Raw genomic sequence first — 18,066 nt, 5'->3', positions numbered from 1 at the left:
CTCTTTCAACATGAATTCTAACATGAGAAAGCTGGCGAGCAGTGTCAACTTCTAGCTTACTTAACTGCTTTTTCCCTCTCGTAAAGGGAGGTACCTTGACTTCTGCACAATACATTCCTGCAGCCTTATCTATTGTGAAGCCACGATCTGCTAAGATGACATCTCCAGGTAACAGTTTGAGAGGAGACCACAGTTCTCAGTTAAATGTACATCAGATACCCTTCCGCCCCAGCCTTTAGATATAAATGATACTGACCCCTGAGGAGTGATGCCTATTAAGAATTTGCATGTGTTGTGCTTCTTATAGTTCGACCATGTTTGAGCCTTTGCCATCAATGAAGTTGGCCTGTCTATGAACACTTCAAAACAGTCTATAACAATCGCACATTTCCGAAAATTTTTCCTGAAACATGTTGGCATTGTCTTCCGTAACTGATCCCTCTCTGGCCAATAAATCAACGGACGGGTGATAACTTTACATGAAGTACATCTAGCCACTTGGTAATGCATCGGAAAACCGTAGATTGGTTTACACCAAAGCGATACGCCAAATCTTGATCAGGAATATTAAGTCGTAGCTTAATCAAAGTAATCAAGAGCTGATCAAACATGGGACAGCCAGAAAAATGACATTCAGGTAGACCCTTTATCACCAAATTGTATATGGCTAGCAAAACTGCAAACGATAGTAGGCCTGCATAAAACTTTGCTTGCTTATCGTTCTCTTCTAAGCTCTGTCAACTTACTATCCTTGTCTGCAACTCATCAACCTTTGTATTCAGTTTAGCTTCTCTTGTTCTTAGCTGTTCAAGCTCTTCTACAGCTTGGTTGTATTTCAGGAGTAGGTCATCATATTTCTTGAGTAGTTCATCATACTCTAGTTGCGTCTCTTCAGCTTGTTGCAATCTGTTCATTTCATCCAACCTCTTTTGTTTGGCATCTTCAATCTCCTTTCTTTGTTCAGCTTCTCTCCTTTCTTCTTCTCTCAACAATCTCTCCCTCTCATCTTCTTCACATCTTTTCCTCTCCTCCTCTAACCTTTGCTGCTCTTCTATTTTTTCAGCCTCCGTTCTTCCAATTTTCTTGCTTCTTCTTGCCTTTTGCTAGACTCAGCAAGCTCTTGCATTCTGCTTTCCTTTGCCTTTTTCTTTTGCTGATCAGTGATCTCGGTCTGCTCTATCCTCCGTTTTCTGGAAGCTGTTCTTCTTCGAAAATCCGCGACCTGAGCTTCCATCTTTCGTTTCATAGGACTGTCAACGCGTTGAAAGATTGTAGGGGTGTAGTTCGGTGCAAACTCGTTGTTACTATCAATGAAATGTTCACTACATATTACCGTGAGCTCGGTTGGGTACCAGTTCTTCCTGTTTACAGCAGCAATCCATTTATTTCTTCTATCTAGATCCGCTGGGAAAGTATAAAAACTTAATCCACTCCCTCTTACACACAAATTGGAACAATTCACAGCACAACACTCCTTTGGCATCTTGTACCTGTATACCGTACAAGGGGGTGTCACGTCGGCTTACGCTGTAGGTTAGTCTCGCGTAGCCAGACCCTATTTCTCCGCTTATCGATTGGAAATTATAAGCGCCTGCTCCGAAAGGCGCTTATAATTTCCAATCGATAAGCGCCTTTCGGAGCAGGCGCTTATAATTTCCAATCGATAAGCACCGTGCGGAGAAATAGGGTCTGGCTACGCGAGACTAGCTGTAGGTAGATCTGCGACCGCGGTCAAAGTCTTGATCGGGGAAAATTTCACCTTGACCCTTGACTTGCAGCGTTTATCGTCTTCGACCTGTGACTTGAGCGTTTCTTGTCGAACTTTTGACCTCCACTTATTTCTCTATTTTCCTATACGCACCTGCGCTTGTAACCTAGTATAATATTTTCTTAGTGCGTGCTACCAGCAGCTGTGAGAGAAAAATCATTATAATTACGGCGAAATGCCTGTTGGAGCTTTAAAACATCTTCTTGGAGATCCTTACTTCCTGTAAGTTACGTATAATTCCGTAAACTTGATAATAGCTACGTATAGTTTTCGATTGGTATATCTGGTGAATTGCTTGGTTGGGTTAACTGTTTTCTTACCACACGTTCTCAGAGGGTTGTTGTAAATGGTCAGTTTTCAGAGTGGCTCCCTGTGGCGTCCGGAGTTCCTCAGTATGGAAGGATATCCGTGCCAAAAATGAACTTATAAATAAAAGCATATTATAAAACCAGGAAAGCGGCGCGAAGCGCCGCTTTACCGTTTATCAACCATATCCCAACAAAACACGAACTGGCCGCTTATAGATCTATGTAACGCGCTCCAGGTGTTTCTCTACACATCTGTCTACAGCTCTTGAAAAAGTGAAGGGATTTCCAAGAATGCGAAGAATTAATGGCCTGCAGCTCAGCAGACTCCATGAGATCCCAAGATACAGCCCGAGACGCACTTTCCGAGAAGTTTACAAAGTGAGTGAAGGTGGTGAAGCTTCAGTATGTCCTGGCCAAAATGTAGGGCCAGGTGAATTTTTACTTTGGGCGAGATCAAATTTGACGGGGGGGCTGTTTTTTTGTTTTGTTTGTAACCGTTATGCACCTATCAATGTTAAGCCCCACTACCCCCCTCCCGGGCTTACTAGGGGATTAGTGGGGGATTTTGACCTGATTTGATCTGAAACTCTGCCCCACTAGTGGGGCATTTGACCGCTCAAAATTTTAGGCATTTGTTTTAACTTGCAAGCTAAAGGAATTGACCTGTTTCCTAAAGTACCTAACAGTCATACTACATGGAGATTTGACCACTAGTCATTCCCCCATGGGTGGAGAATTTGATTTTTCAAAAAGTCAAATCCCCATCATTTCCCCCACTACGCCCGGGAGGGGGTAGGTGGGGGATAACATTGATAGGTGCATTAGGCGACTAAGACTTGGATGGGTTTTGTTATAGGCGCTTTGTTTGCATACATGCTGACATAAGGTCTGTTGTGCAAATATATTGGTACCTGCCCTATGTTCTCCACATTAACAAAATTAATAGTGCTCTGGTCCAGCATTCATGTATGTGGCATGCATTGTAAATCAATTCAGTACATGGTCTTGCACACATATTATATTGAAAGTTCTCCCATTAAGGAAGTTACATCTGCCAAATATCTAGGGGTCACCATTGACGATTTTGCCTTAATGATTTTTCAAGTCGCTCTAGTGTTACTAGCATGCTAAGCACACTCAACTTGCCTCCTTTACAACAAAGAAGAGAGAGATCTAAACTTGTAATGACGTATAAAATTATTATTGATCTTGTTGATATTCCCAAAGATTACTTTACTCCTAATGATTCACGATTAAGAAAAGGATACTACAAGCAACTGATGACAAAAATTGACTCATAGAAATTTTCCTTTCCCCCTCAGTGATTAAACTTTGGAGCTCCCTCCCTACATAGTTAATTCTCCTTCCCTGGATAGTTTTTATAATAACTTAAGTGATTATATCTGTGCATTATAATTGTTTGGGATTTCTCCACAGTACTTATACAACCAACTACTAAGAATAATAAGAAATGCAGTCGAGATTACATCATAAATAATAATGTAATGTTTGAGAAAACTATGAGGCCTGAAGACATAAACTAACCGGGGATAGATTCGCCTGTGAATGAAGGCACAACCATATAATAATTATGCCTGTTCATGCTGATGATTTTAATGTACATGTAATTCTGTGATATGTACAGTAAGTGTAGTGTAGTGTGATATGTACAGTAAGTGTAGTGTAGTGTGATACGTACAGTAGGTGTAGTGTAGTGTGATATGTACAGTAAGTGTAGTGTAGTGTGATACGTACAGTAAGTGTAGTGTAGTGTGATACGTACAGTAAGTGTAGTGTAGTGTGATACGTACAGTAGGTGTAGTGTAGTGTGATATGTACAGTAAGTGTAGTGTAGTGTGATACGTACAGTAAGTGTAGTGTAGTGTGATATGTACAGTAAGTGTAGTGTAGTGTAGTGTGATACGTACAGTAGGTGTAGTGTAGTGTGATATGTACAGTAAGTGTAGTGTAGTGTGATACGTACAGTAAGTGTAGTGTAGTGTGATACGTACAGTAAGTGTAGTGTAGTGTGATACGTACAGTAAGTGTAGTGTAGTGTGATACGTACAGCATATCAAAACTAGTCTGTACATTTTGTCAAATGAAGCCATATGCGTATTTCGTTTTTTCAATACATTTTGTACGCAAAACACATGTTTTTAAAGTGTAAAGGTTCACTACACCTTACACATTAGACTTTCCCCAAAAAAAATGGGTGGAATTAACAATTTCTAACCTTCAGCTTTCTTTTGTTCAATATAATTTTATCACAATTCAACCGGGAAGTCACTGCTCTTTCAGGCTGAAGTCCGTTGATTGCAAATAACTCCCATACATTGCGTATTGATGATTGCGCATGGCTCATTTATCGCGATGATTCTAAGTCACACATAGGGAAATCCCCATTATAACGGGTAGCATTATTTAGAGCAGTCTAGCAGCAACAGGTTGGTGTAAAATTTATGTGGATTGCGACAGTATTTGCCAGTGCTCTCGTGGGTTAAACGTTTGTAACAAAAACTCCAAATATTTGAATGGACACACGAAATACCTACTTCCCAGAGAGCTACTTTTCGGATGCTACTCGATGCAGCAGGGGTTCTAGTGGACTGAGGTTTGTAGTAATGTATTTTATATCAAGTAGGAAGAGAATTCTACTGGTAACTCAGAGTCAAATTTTCGTATACGCGTAATTTAATTTTTGCGGTAAACTTGACACAAGTTTTGATATGGTAAGTGTAGTGTAGTGTGATACGTACAGTAAGTGTAGTGTAGTGTGATATGTACAGTATGATAGCAGGTCTCCTCATGTTCATGTTTACATACTTAGGCACGACACCAGACATTTACGTTACCTCTGGTATTTTGTAGTACACAGGTTTTAGGTGTATTTTATTTAGTGCCCGTGTTTTAGTGTAATGCTCTGTGTAGTTTACTGCTCTATCTAGTGTACGTGTGCACGTGTGTGGTGTAATGCAATGTAATGTGTATGTGTGTGTAGTGTAGGTTTATGTGCGTTAATCAGATGGCTGCAGGTTCGAGGCTGCCTAGGTCCAGTCATGGATTTTTTCTCCTTTCTCCACCTTTTCAAACACACTTTGTGTAACAACTTTAAACAGGCTGTAAGACCAGGTGTCCTACAGACTTTCAGCACTAGTGCTGTAAAGCCTTAATAAATAAATAAAAATGTGTTAATTAAAGTGGTTACCAGCTGACGAGTCCTGCCACTTAAAATAATAAGGATGAAAAGTCTTTCAGTAAGACTTCCTGGTTGAGGACAGTATCCCTCAAGAATAGGACTGCAAATTAACTACATCCATTTACATGGAGTTATGTACCGAACTCATCTTTCAGCGATTATGGCAATCATACATGCTGAGGTGGCTGAGTCTGTCTGTGATCACATGATCTTCAATAGCATTCGTTCTCCTACCCATCCCACTTAGGAGGAGCTACATTTCTACCTTCTAACTATATCACCTGACTGCAGACAATCCAGTGACAACTACCATACAGTGGTTACATGCCAAATGGGATAATTAATTTTATAAAATGTATTTGTGAATAGCTACACATTCCTTGTAACTGGCATATTATAGTACTGTTGTCATTTCCTACAGGTTGGCAGCATCAAACAAGACCTATCTACGATGTACTAACAACAATACTGTGTCAAACAAATACTCAAATTACTGCTCACCATGATAAACCATTACATCACTCCATAATGCAGACCACACTGAAGATGGCACCCCTCTCACTAGGGTCCATATCCAATACTGTTCAGTAGTAGCTTGGACAGTCACAATAGTTTCTAACAGCTTGGAGTGTCACCATGGTAATGGTTTAAATGATTTCAATGGCAACAGTTTCGACAACATCCAGGACTATTAGGAGATGGTAACCTTGACAACCTGTGACTTCAGTGACGTGTCAGTATCTGACATCCTCAATGAAGTACAAGTGTCACTAGATGATATTAATAGTACCTACCACCCTAGTACACAGTCTGGTCCCACTTCACAGCCACAGCAGCCAATTCATCCAGTAAGGTGTTGCATGATCCCTTGGTGTTACGCAGAAATTTCCCACAGATCACCAGACAAGGAGGCAGCAATCAGAAGTATTGTAGTCAAGTTGAACACATGGTTCCAGCTAATGATGTGAAGACACCACTTGAACTGGTTACTATGGTAAACATTGTAGTTTTGTACATGTACATATTTTTGTATTTCATATTTGAATTTACAGTTTTATTTATTCTACACATTATATAACAAGTTTGACATTTTATTCTAACACTATCACACCTTATGTAGTCGTATATTCTAGTAAAATGAATATTTAATAAACATGAAAGTATAAGTATTATAAAGTATCACTAAAAATTCAGTAGATGAACACATGTAGGCCAGCTTCTTTACAACAAATGTGAATAATTCCCTTAATTTCCATTCAAGCATTACAAAGGTTGGCCTATGTGCACACTTTAAATCATAAAAATGTGATAAATTTACTATGCTCAATGTCTTAGGAGAAAAACTGTATCTTCTGGTAGCTTTCATGTACTAGACCCTATTTTATGAATAAGCAATTGCAAATGGTGTGAGCAACACTGTGCATTAAATAGAATACACCCAGACCACTAACAGGAGAATATAAGGCCACCATCTACTTACCTTGATTATCATTGCAATTGGTTAAGAGACTGCAGACTGCTTGACTAAAAATGCACTGCACTGATATTGCATGAACATACTTGACATAATCTACCTGATTTGATGTCATACCGCAGAATGCCAAAAATACATGAACAAGATACATGTGGAACCTCCTTCCAGTTTTAAGGCAGTTCTTCCCACAGTCGTCCATACAAATTTTACGAAAGTCCACAACCATTTTATGGCCGTGACATCAGTGAATGAGGTACATAATCCGGCTGCAATCAATAAGAAGATACATTGCTGCATATGCAACGTGTAACTATCTCCTGTATGTGTTTGCATAATATTGTAAACTAGCTGTGATCACTATGCCAACTAGTGGCATGCCACACCACTGATTTACTGGCACATCACATGTGGCATGGCCTCTAGTTACAAGAGTCTATTGTGCCATATTAATGTGCAACTATCTACGTACTATATGTCGTGTAATATGTATGCATAATATTATAGACTGTAATTACTGTGCCAATGCAACACTGCTGGCACATACCAGTGGCCTCTAGTTATAACACAGTTTATTGTGATTGTTCATGACTGGTGTCTTTTTGTTTTACAAGTGTTTCCAGGTGGCACAGTGAGTCCCAAGCTGCTGCATGCGCAGGACAGCTTCATCCTTCACCTGGATTACTAATAAAAGGATTTTCCATCATCATTGTTGCCAATAATACATTGCTGCATACACTACTGCATCTCCAGTATGTCATCTATGGCTCAGAATGTTGTGTATGCACATAGTGCGTACACATCAGCTACACCACTGATGTACTGCCACATAGCTACCAGTTGCCTTTAGTCTGTGCCATATTAGGGTCATATGCTGATTGTACTGGCCTTCATCACCTTATCATGCATAGTGGCCTTACTTTTTGATCGAGTCACCTTCAGAGACATCTCACACCTACTATATAAATAAATCAGTTAATGCCACTATAGTTTGCTCGTTTTTTTTTTGTGCAAGCTACATTTTAGTATTGTGATTTTCTGATGTTAGTTAAACTTTCCTGTGTATGCATGCGTATCATTTCTGCAAGCACAGTCACTGCTGGCTATGACATTGTTTATACATACCCTATAGGTAGGTTGTCATGTTGGTATATGTACTTGGTTGTATGTGACCTGGGTCCTAGAAACAAACAATAATGACTTGATTTTTGTAACTGAATTTGTGTTGTATGAATCTGTCAAACTATGGTGACACCAAAACTCAACAAGGATTTTCTATTCCATGTCCACAATATGCATAAATCCCAACTTCAGTGAGTCTGTGCTAAACAAGAGTATAAATTAATGTGAAATGGGTTTTCTGAATGCTTTTCAATTTAATTACTGCACCCATGATCATAGCGAGTACATCCTCTAAGTATCATTGCAAAGCATTTCTCATGGATAGCTACAAATTTTGCAATACAATGAACTGCTGTAAAGTATGGCCCAAACTTTACTATCAGTTGTACATGCTTCTAAACACTCGAGCAAGTCACTAATTCTTGACATACCTGGACATTTCTGAAACTTCTGTCACACTAAATGGAGTTGTTGATCTTTTACAGATTGTTCAACCATTGAAGGCATATGTGGTCCAGATAAAATACTTGGTCACTTTTAAAAAAGAATTTGCTAATGAGATTGTTAGTGGGATAGTTGTAGTTTAAATTCAACTCATTACAGTACATGCCGGGAGAGTATTCAAAAAAAATAATAAATCCTGGTAAGTAGTTCTGGCTTGTAATTGAAGAACCTTTGGTTATGTCCACAAGTTGGCATAGTTCTCAATGTAAATATGGGTGGCTCAACAGGTGTGCTCACTATTTTATAACAATTCATTTATACTCCCTCTTCACTTCAAGTGTTGGTAGATTAAGATCCTTTAGCATCTCACTAACACTACTCTACTGTAGTGATTACAGATGAACCATGCAGGCTGCACTATATATATTTCAATCTTGTTTACCAGTGCTGATGTATATGGAGACCAGTAATCCCTATGACAAGGGATTACATAATCAATTGCAAGTATATTGTGAGAGGTAGTGAGTGAGGTTTAGATAAAAGTAATGCAATGTTTACAAGGGTTCTGGGACACATTTGTCTTGTATATAGTAATTATTATGTACATGAATCACAACAGTGAGATGAAATGTGCATACTGTTCTTCATTAAAGCTGTAAAACTAATTTCTACTTGTAACCTCAAACTCTCAATAGCATAGCCATGATTGAAGTAGACTTAACTACAGAAATTCTGTTTCAAAATCTAAAGCAAGGCATATACAAATTATGGCAAACTTTACAAAACAGTCTTTGCAATCTAAAATTGATTATGTTCCATTTTAGATTTTCTATTTCTAAAGATAGAAAATGGAAAATCTATTTCTGTGTTTTATCAATGACATTCCTGAAGGCATTACCAGCCTGTATGTTGATGACATATGCATGCATCTTATCTTATCCATAGGCGGTGGAAAACACCCCTTGGAATGATATGCCGAAAGTATCCTCCTTGGAATGGGGCTAAAAACCGTGATAAAGATCGAGATACTCTAATAGAGCAGTCACTCTAATAAGGCAGTCACAGTATCAGACCAGTGAGTAGTGAGCTATGTAAGGATTTTTATGTAGTTTATATTAGCTATAAATGTGTAGCTGGTGAGGTGGGCAGCTATTGTCAGCTGGCTGTGACCTTACCAAACCAGAGACAATGCATGTAGTCCATCAGTTCATTTATCCACCCCTGGTCAGCCTCCCCTCTCATATCAACTACTTCCTCTGCCACTGATCCTATCTGCTTTAGTTATGTGGAATCTCACTTTAAAAAAACTGATATGTGATTAAATACCTTGGTGTTCATATTGACAAATAGCAATAGTAAACATTGTTCAGTCTACACCTATTGTCAGTAGTCTGGTCTGCTCTGCACCCTTGAGGTCTAAATGGATGAAAACAATCTCAACACCTGCAAAAAAATTTTTTTTTGCCATGTGGTGAGATTTGTCTAATTTTCATTGCTAGCTTCATCCACAACAACTATACACTGTTTCATACTTTTACACTATTTTTTACTTGTTTTACAACGAAGATACACAATAGTTGTTACAACAATGGAGTACACAACAGTTACAACAATATAGACAACAGTAGTTTAAAGGGTTTTAAAATAATTAAGATACTTTAACAACAATATTTTGAGTAGTTTCACAGCAGTAGGTATTATAGTAGTTCAACTAGTTTTACAACAATGTGTTACGTGATTGTAAACCGAGTGTTGGACTTGTCGTTCACTAGTATATTCAATTCCTCTTTCAGTAGAATAATTGGATTTATGTGAGTTGACACCGTTAGAATCCTGTTGCATGTGTTCACTGAGACACTCGCCTTGTCAGGGTTATCAGTAAACTCAACATAAATAGTATTATCCTCATCTAAACTCATGCTCCCCGTACAATAGAGTAGAAAATTCAGCAATCCTAGCAAGGAATGAAATGTTATAGTGAAATATACCTTCAACAGTGCTTAATTTAACTCTTAAACCCATACATAACTTTTGGGGAATATGTGTTTACGTAACTTAAGTTTTTGCTCATGGTTTACTGTAAGTGTAAAACCCAAGATACCATTATAATCCTTATTACATCACAAGTAGAATGATGTAAATTGTATAGCCACAGTTTGAAAATTACAGTGGTTTGTTTAAGGCACACATACTTTTTACCTTTCTGATTCAGTTTGGTATTTAAGAGGGGTGTAGGTTACCTATCTCCCATATTTTAGAGGCTAGAAAGCATTATCACAGTGATGAAGCTGTATTTTATGAAGGAGACTACCAAGGATGGATTCATAGAAATGTGCAGGAATGACTTCTTCCATATTTAACAAATTGAGTGAGTCCAACTCATTCCTCATGTTTGTAACAAATGTTGTAAGAACTCAAATGCTAAGGGATGGCCAACAATTTTCAGCCATTCTGTGAGCGTACAAACCGTATGCTAGGAGGGAAGGGGGTCACAGTAGAATCGCAAGTACGCTTCTTTAAAAATTCAAACTTTGCTTATGTCATTTGAACAGAGTAGATTATAATGGTCGGCCATCAGACATTTACTGAATGCAGTACATGTGTTTACTATGCACTACTCAAAAGCATCAAAATGATAAGATGCCTAAAAGACAAAACAAACACCATACATGAATTTTGCAATATTAAAAAGTATCCGTGTGTTAGTTCTGTTATACAATACATCCATGTGTCAACATTTATACAGTGCGCTTTGGGCTGGGGGGGGGTTAGAAAAAGAGTACTCTTTGTACACTTGCAAAAAGGCTGAAAATTGTGGACTATCCCTAACATTGCTTCACTCAAAAAAAAAAATCCCTGAAGGTTTTTGGTTTTCCTTAAAAATAATTAGCCTAAACTCAATAACTTCAATCCCATTTATTTGTGTATTCACAATAATATGCATACCTTTTTCATCACAGCTATCCAAATAGATGCCGATTGTATGTAATATTCTTTGTTTAATGGAATCTTCTCCAGGTGGAGTCAATGTTTTTATTGCTTCCTTTACCCTTGCTGATGACACTGGCTCACCAATAAACAAAGGTTCAAATACTTTGGGGTTGGAACACATTACACGCTTCATCTTGAAGGAGTCCAAACCTTCCATTATGGCATCTAGGTAAGCTTTTCTTTTAACTAATCCATCATATATCAGCATGATTTCGTAGATTTCTTCTTTGTAGCTTAACTAAAACATGGAATTATAACTAGTGGTACAAATGCTAGACTATGAGACTTACTCTAAAAGGGATATCTCTTCCTCCACTTTCTATCAGGTAGTCTTCCATCTCTTGAGAATCAACGAGTTGATTTAATTCCTTATTAGAACTACTTATCTGTACAAATATAATAGTAATCAGTGAAGGAACAAATGAATGCTTGCACATAGTTACCTAATAACACCACAGTGGAACTGGTTTGTGCTAATTTTTACCAAAAAAAGGCCACCTCTACAAATCATCAACTTTGCAGTACACATTGGCAAATAATTTTATGCTGTGTTAACACCAGGCAGATTTATTTTTCTTTCAAATATAGGCTGATTAATAGCTTAATTAAGGCTTGGTTAGCACATGGAAGATCCACTGAAGTGTAACACACATGTAGTGCAAGTTACACACACCTCTTTTACATAATATGATACTTTTTCAGAAGCATCATCCAATTCCAAATTTATAATGGCTGTATTTAGATCTCCACACATGTAATAGTACATTACACGTGATAAAGGAAAGCCTATGTTGCTCATTATTATGCTGTGGCCAATCATAGTTCCAATAGTCTTAGCTTGAGAATTCCAGAGGATAAGGAGGACACTGTACACACTGGTCTTACACGGGAACCATCGCCCTCAAAGAAATCCATGTGTCCACTTGACAACTTCTGGTACACGCGAGAGAAAAAATCTCTTCTAATGCCTCCAACATCAATGCCTGGAGCAGCCAACATTTCTATTACGATTCCTTTCCTAATATTAAGTCTGGGGCTTTTATAAAACTGCAATGCCGCAGATACATTATCTTCAATCGTGTTGTTCACGTAAATTTTAGGCAAATACCCTGTGTCATCAAACTCCATCGTTGTTTTCATCATTTCCAATACAGCATGTAAGGTTCCGTGATTGTCAATTAAACAATTAAAGGTTGTAGCAAAATTCATGTTAGAAAGCTCATAGATGGATGCTACATACTCTGGGTTAAGTTCTGGGGCTGCAGCTCTAAGTTGACCAAGGTCACTTGTGATCAAATCTGTAGATTATTGATGCATTAAAATAAACAGTTAATAATTTTACACAATGCAAATGGATAATTCTGTAACTAAGGGACTTCCTGTGGCGTAGCCAGGAAAAAAATTACCAAGGCAAAGTTTATACATTGGCGTAATTAAGAGAGTCAGCTTCTGACTCATCTGATTCACAAACACTTTGATGTTTCAGGTATGTTCAACAGCCTTGCAAGTTTGGGTGGTACAGCATTTGTAGGTTGATTCTCTGGTTGGATAGAAAAAAACTATTTCAGAGCATTTTTTCTACATGTCAAAAGTACTGAATGCTCCAGCTTAGTTAATGTTACAGTATACCATGCTTCAATTACTAGACTAACTCAACACAAAAACTTGACTTACTCCAGAGATATTTTGAGTGGTCCGGCCATCCATGGACTACAAAGGAGGTCATAGTCATGCACACTATAGTTTTATTGATATTTAAGTTAAAGATTATCTCTTTCGTATGATGCTCAACTGCACATCAAGCTAGGGAATATGGGGGCATGCTCCCTCAAGAAAAATTTTGAAATATATATTATGATGACAACCTTTTTGATACAAATTCAAGTAGCTGAAAAGTGGGTCCAGCCTTTGCCAGACCTTGTCACCATGGGCTCTGGCCCTGCTTAGTACTACATCCATATAGATTCTATTATGTGTGATACAGTACGGAATGCTGTTGTAACATTTGAGTAGAAAATTCAGGGCGCCACTGAAAACTCAGGCCTGCTGAGCCTGAATTGAACATTTTTTACCAAGGCAGCTGACTTCATGTAGCAGTTGGAGATTTGATTTTAAACTTCTGATACATTACGCACACATGTGCATACTTTAAGTAGGTAAGCCATACCTGGAGTTATTCTTGTTGTAAAGGTGTTCCCACTCCCACCACTTTCTGTAGCTACATGCAATACAGAAAAATCCATAGACTCCAAGTAGATCAAGTAGGAGAACCTATACCTGTATTCACTGTTGTCGTGGAAGTGGAACTCCCACTATTTCCTGAAACTACATGCAATACAGAAAATTCATAGACACTCACCAAGTAGATAAGTAGGTGAGCCATACCTGGAGTCATTCTTGTTGTAAAGGTGGAACTCCCACCACTTCCTGTAGCTACATGCAATACAGAAACATCCATAGACTCCAAGTAGATTAAGTAGGTGAGCCATACCTGGATTCACTGTTGTCATGGAGGTAGAGCTCCCACTACTACCTGTAACAATATACAAGACAAAAAGATACATAGACTACAGTAGATTAATTAAATGAGACATACCTGAAGTCAATCTTGCTGTGGAGGTGGAACTCCCACTACTGCCTGTAACTGGTGTATAGACTCCATACTCTCACTGTACAATATGCTGTACCTGAAATAACATTCTGCACCTCTTCCACACTTCTTTCTTCTCCAGTTCCAACTCCAGATCTATAGCTACATTGAAATTGTCTAGATTTTAGTGTCAAATTAGTCACATATATAGCAGTACACAAAATTAACCAGTTATTTGCTTAGTGTTAAAAAAACAACATGTAGGTGTCCTACATACCATTCGCAGATTCCCTAATACATAGTATGTGGCCTTGGTAGTGTATAGCCACATCATCCAAAGACGTAGGAATGATTTTCAGAGTGGAGGGCCAAAGATAGCCATAACCAGTCAACCATAGACTGATCAACGTCCCATTGATACGGCTCCTTTGTACCCAATTCATACATGCGTTTATATAAAGGTGTTGTGGGGTATGTTGTCACTAGCTAATAGTCCTACACCTATACTGCATAGCTATCTCTTCACTCCCCATCCTGCTAACGATTGCTATGCTCCTCTACACCTACTGATGCACGTATAGTATTTATCACGTGAAAAATCATGTTCAGGTGAAGGTCTTCTCTTTATGTGAGCTTTACATACTTCACACTACAAGGATTACAGCATTGATAGTTGGTATCCGCAAACTGAAACATCATTGCCTTTAAGGAACTACAAGCTAGGATGTCTGCTGTAGCCAAACTGAGTGTAGATCACATAAATACTACACCACGTTCACGGTAGGCCACTTTCATTTTCAGCATACTTGTTTGTTTCTCTTGATAAATCTTCACCACCAAGTCCTGGTTTAATCGTCGGTATAGTCACCAAATCCCATACACTCACACACTACAGTGAGACTGCCCTCTTAGACTTAGATCTGTTACCACCCTCAATTAGAGTTAAATCTTTCCCACATCATATAATGACAGATGTGGTACTCTTTCTACTGTTTAAACTTCTCACTGCACGGGATCCAGGAAATACTTTGAACAACAGATATCAATGCAAGCATGAAAGAAGTAAAATTACAGGCGCTTTTGTACAGTATATTGAATGGCTTGACAGCTGTGGTGGACTGATGATGCCACAATCCAGAGTGCTTTTGCACGGTGGTTGTATGGCTTCTCATATGGAGGTATGTATTTATTTGTGTATATATAACTGTCTGAATGACTACTAGTACTTGGTCCAAAAGTGGGGGTTGGACAAAACATGCTTTTGAAAATAGTGTGGGGGCCATGCCCCTCCCCCCACAAGTCCCAATAGATATTATCCATTGAGTATAAAGGCAGTACCCACACAGAAAAAGTTATATACACATGGGAGGGTATTTGCAGTGCACAATGGGATGCTGCTTTTATAAAACATCCAAATGCTTTGATGTCTAGTTATTGGCTCTTGGGGTTATAGGACCAGGAGATCTAAGGCTAACCACCAACCAACACATCACACCCAATTACTATATAGACAGAACAGGCATTGCCAACATGAGTCCACCAGTCCAGTGAAACCTGTATATACACCTTGGGACCGACCAAAAGTATCCTGATTATCAAGGTGTCCTGGTTTTCCAAATCAGCTTACATGCTAAGGGATATTTTGGGACCATTACCAAGTGTCCAGATTATGCAGGTGTCCTGATTAGCAGGTTCCACTACAACACACAATACCAGAGATTCATCAATTTTAAAATTCCTTACATGTTGCACATTAAGTTGTTTACTAAAACTACCCAGTGCATGGGAGGTGGGTTGTCACACTCCAAATAGCCTACAAGAAAGAGGTGGGATCTAGCAACCTTAACATCTTTGTGGTGGTCCTTGTTTACGTGTATAACAACTGGTGGTATTGACTGTCAACAGTCTCTGGCTTTCAACCATGCATGCACATGCACTAATGGATACTGGCATGGGCAGATAGCTAAATAAAAATTTAACATCTGCTGTTTACTGATAATGAAGGGCTATGATAGTCAATTGATTTGATCTTTTAAAAAAGTTTTGAATACGAAATGATATGAAATTTTTATTTAGCTATCTGCTCATGTCAGTATCCATTAGAGCATATGCATGCATAGTTGAAAGCCAGAGACTGTTGACAATCAACACCACCAGTTGTTATACACACAAACAAACAAGGACCACCACAAAGTTTACATATACAACACAGAACATACCATAATTCCACATGCTTTGGGAGTCGAGTCAAAGGAAACAACTCGTCACAGTTATTGCAATATTATTCTGATGGCTCAATGTTGCTCTACATGTATGGAAAACAACATAAGCTTATAGGTAATGTCTTCTTGAGCTAACTGAAAATTTAATGTTCAAATTAATGAATTACTTCAATACTCAGCCATTACCATGGTAACAATTACAGGATTGTTATAGTCACATCAAATGATTCGCATAAATTATTTACGTCCTTTTAAGTTACTTGTGACAGTCTTCACACACATTTAGCTAGCATGAGTATTTTGTAACATTTAGCAAAAACATTGTGTATACAATTATGTGACAAGAGTATATAGTTAGCTAACTATATGTGTACACAGATTATAATCACCTGCTGCTGATTATCCATTGAATTAGTAATAGCCGAGGTAATATTTGACTGTAAAGGTCTTACATAGAGTCGTGAAGACTTGAGTATATCTTTTAAGTATCTAGTTGTGAAGCCACCCCTGGGCGGCTCAATCAGCACCAACTCATGTGCCACTTTACTTCAATGGTCTTAGTAGTGTGTACCCGCCTGTATGTTCCAGAATCGGAAATGTTTCCTTAAGTTTTTTGTCTATGTAAAACGCGTCTCCTTCTATGTCAAATAGAATTTCTTTCGAAATTAAGCCTACAGCACCCATCATCATCAACTCCTCGTAACTTGGTATTTTTGCTGCATCCATCTTTCGCAGGACCATAGTATCTTTCTTCCACACAAAGGTTTTAGCAATCATTTTAGCAGAACCTTTTCCTTTAGTACCGCGGCGACTGGCCGCGTAGTGGTCAGGGTTATAAGTAGCCGCCACACTAGGAACGTAACCTCCAGCCGAGGTGCCAGTACGAGATCCTGCAGTGCGACTGAGTCTGAGAGATGTGCCGCTGAATAACCTTTTTTGCTCAAGATAAGCGTTGCCAGGTGGCCTCTGCTGCCCATATACCATCAGTTGCGCAGGGGCTGATCGCACCCCTGCTACTGAAGGACGCGGCAAGTAGTGACCAGTAGTGGCACTAGCTATAGGGAGGGATGTTGGGGTCACTGTGTAACGAGACACTGGGGATGCCTCCGGCATTGGCCAACCACGATAATCATAGAAGCCGAGGTAGAAGCACCAGCTGTATCCGAGAACGAGTGATTGCCATCTATGTTGCCATCTTCAGCGTCACCTCGAGCGTCACACCGCGGATCACCTCCATGGCCACTAGCTTCCAGTGCATATAACGCTTTACGCAGTAGGTCGGACGCTGACTCTCTGGAATTCATGATATAGCTTAGAACTATGAACGATGGACTCTTCCAATTGTAAAAGACTCGGTAACAGAAATTACAACAAACAAATGCGGTTTGCAGCAATATGATTGGCTGTTCGTGACATTCATGACAACGTTACGTCAGCTTCTAGTCACGTGATACATAATGCAGACATACATGAAGGGGTTGCACGTGAGCCAGAAAGCTCCAAGTTGAAATGTGTACTCTGTAAGCTCTATATTGTCTGTATTTTTGCTGTTAATACATTGAGTGTTTGCTGGTGAGCCTAGTTTACTTTGAGAACAACGAAGGGGGTCGCGGCGAGATGCACGACTGACACACCAATGTAAACCCGTCAAATTGATTGTGGGATATCAGCCACTACTCTAGACACATTTGATCATTTCATAATGATCTGTGAGTTTTATGTGTCTCTGTACAGGTGCAAGAGCAAGGTGTCGCTAGTTGTCTTGAACTGTACCCATAGACTTAACCATGTGGCATGTATTGGCTTAACTGTGGGTATTGCTGTCATTTTATTGTTCTATTATTCACTGGTTATCACACTAGGGTCCTGCAAGAAAGTTACTGAAACCTTGTGTAGCGGCTGCCATTGAGTCAGAAAGGCTTGTTAGCTAATAAAACTCTGTTGAATCAGT

General features: G+C 39.0%; 2 protein-coding genes and 1 long non-coding RNA gene across 4 annotated transcripts; 1 reads left to right on the top strand and 2 right to left on the bottom strand.

The window, feature by feature from the left end:
• Positions 1-737: 737 nt before the first annotated feature.
• LOC136239906 (THAP domain-containing protein 2-like) lies at positions 738-1,483 on the bottom strand. Its single transcript, XM_066030650.1, has 2 exons — positions 1,223-1,483; positions 738-1,103 (listed from the first exon to the last, which is right to left on the bottom strand). The coding sequence occupies exons 1-2, from the start codon at positions 1,481-1,483 to the stop codon at positions 738-740; spliced, it is 627 nt and encodes a 208-aa protein (XP_065886722.1).
• A 742-nt stretch (positions 1,484-2,225) lies between these two features.
• Positions 2,226-6,435, top strand: LOC136240811 (uncharacterized). 2 transcript variants are annotated; one of them, XR_010693985.1, is made up of 3 exons: positions 2,231-2,454; positions 5,697-6,123; positions 6,171-6,435. It is a non-coding gene; the product is annotated as an uncharacterized lncRNA (long non-coding RNA). The 2 variants fall into 2 exon arrangements; XR_010693984.1 differs by having other exon boundaries at positions 2,226-2,454; positions 5,697-6,435.
• A 3,540-nt stretch (positions 6,436-9,975) lies between these two features.
• On the bottom strand, positions 9,976-16,168 carry LOC136240959 (uncharacterized). Its single transcript, XM_066032053.1, has 10 exons — positions 16,113-16,168; positions 13,991-14,055; positions 13,900-13,941; positions 13,795-13,836; positions 13,689-13,736; positions 13,581-13,628; positions 13,471-13,521; positions 11,594-12,601; positions 11,259-11,541; positions 9,976-10,266 (listed from the first exon to the last, which is right to left on the bottom strand). Exons 4-8 carry the CDS (start codon positions 13,811-13,813, stop codon positions 12,120-12,122), a joined length of 648 nt encoding a protein of 215 aa, XP_065888125.1. The 5' UTR covers positions 13,814-13,836; positions 13,900-13,941; positions 13,991-14,055; positions 16,113-16,168; the 3' UTR covers positions 9,976-10,266; positions 11,259-11,541; positions 11,594-12,119.
• Positions 16,169-18,066: the final 1,898 nt, after the last annotated feature.

Source organism: Dysidea avara, chromosome 12 (genome assembly GCF_963678975.1).
Source record: "Dysidea avara chromosome 12, odDysAvar1.4, whole genome shotgun sequence".
In the NCBI taxonomy this organism is placed as follows: domain Eukaryota; kingdom Metazoa; phylum Porifera; class Demospongiae; order Dictyoceratida; family Dysideidae; genus Dysidea; species Dysidea avara.
The sequence above is the reverse complement of the archived record's forward strand: the minus strand, read 5'-3'. Positions and strand labels throughout refer to the sequence as shown.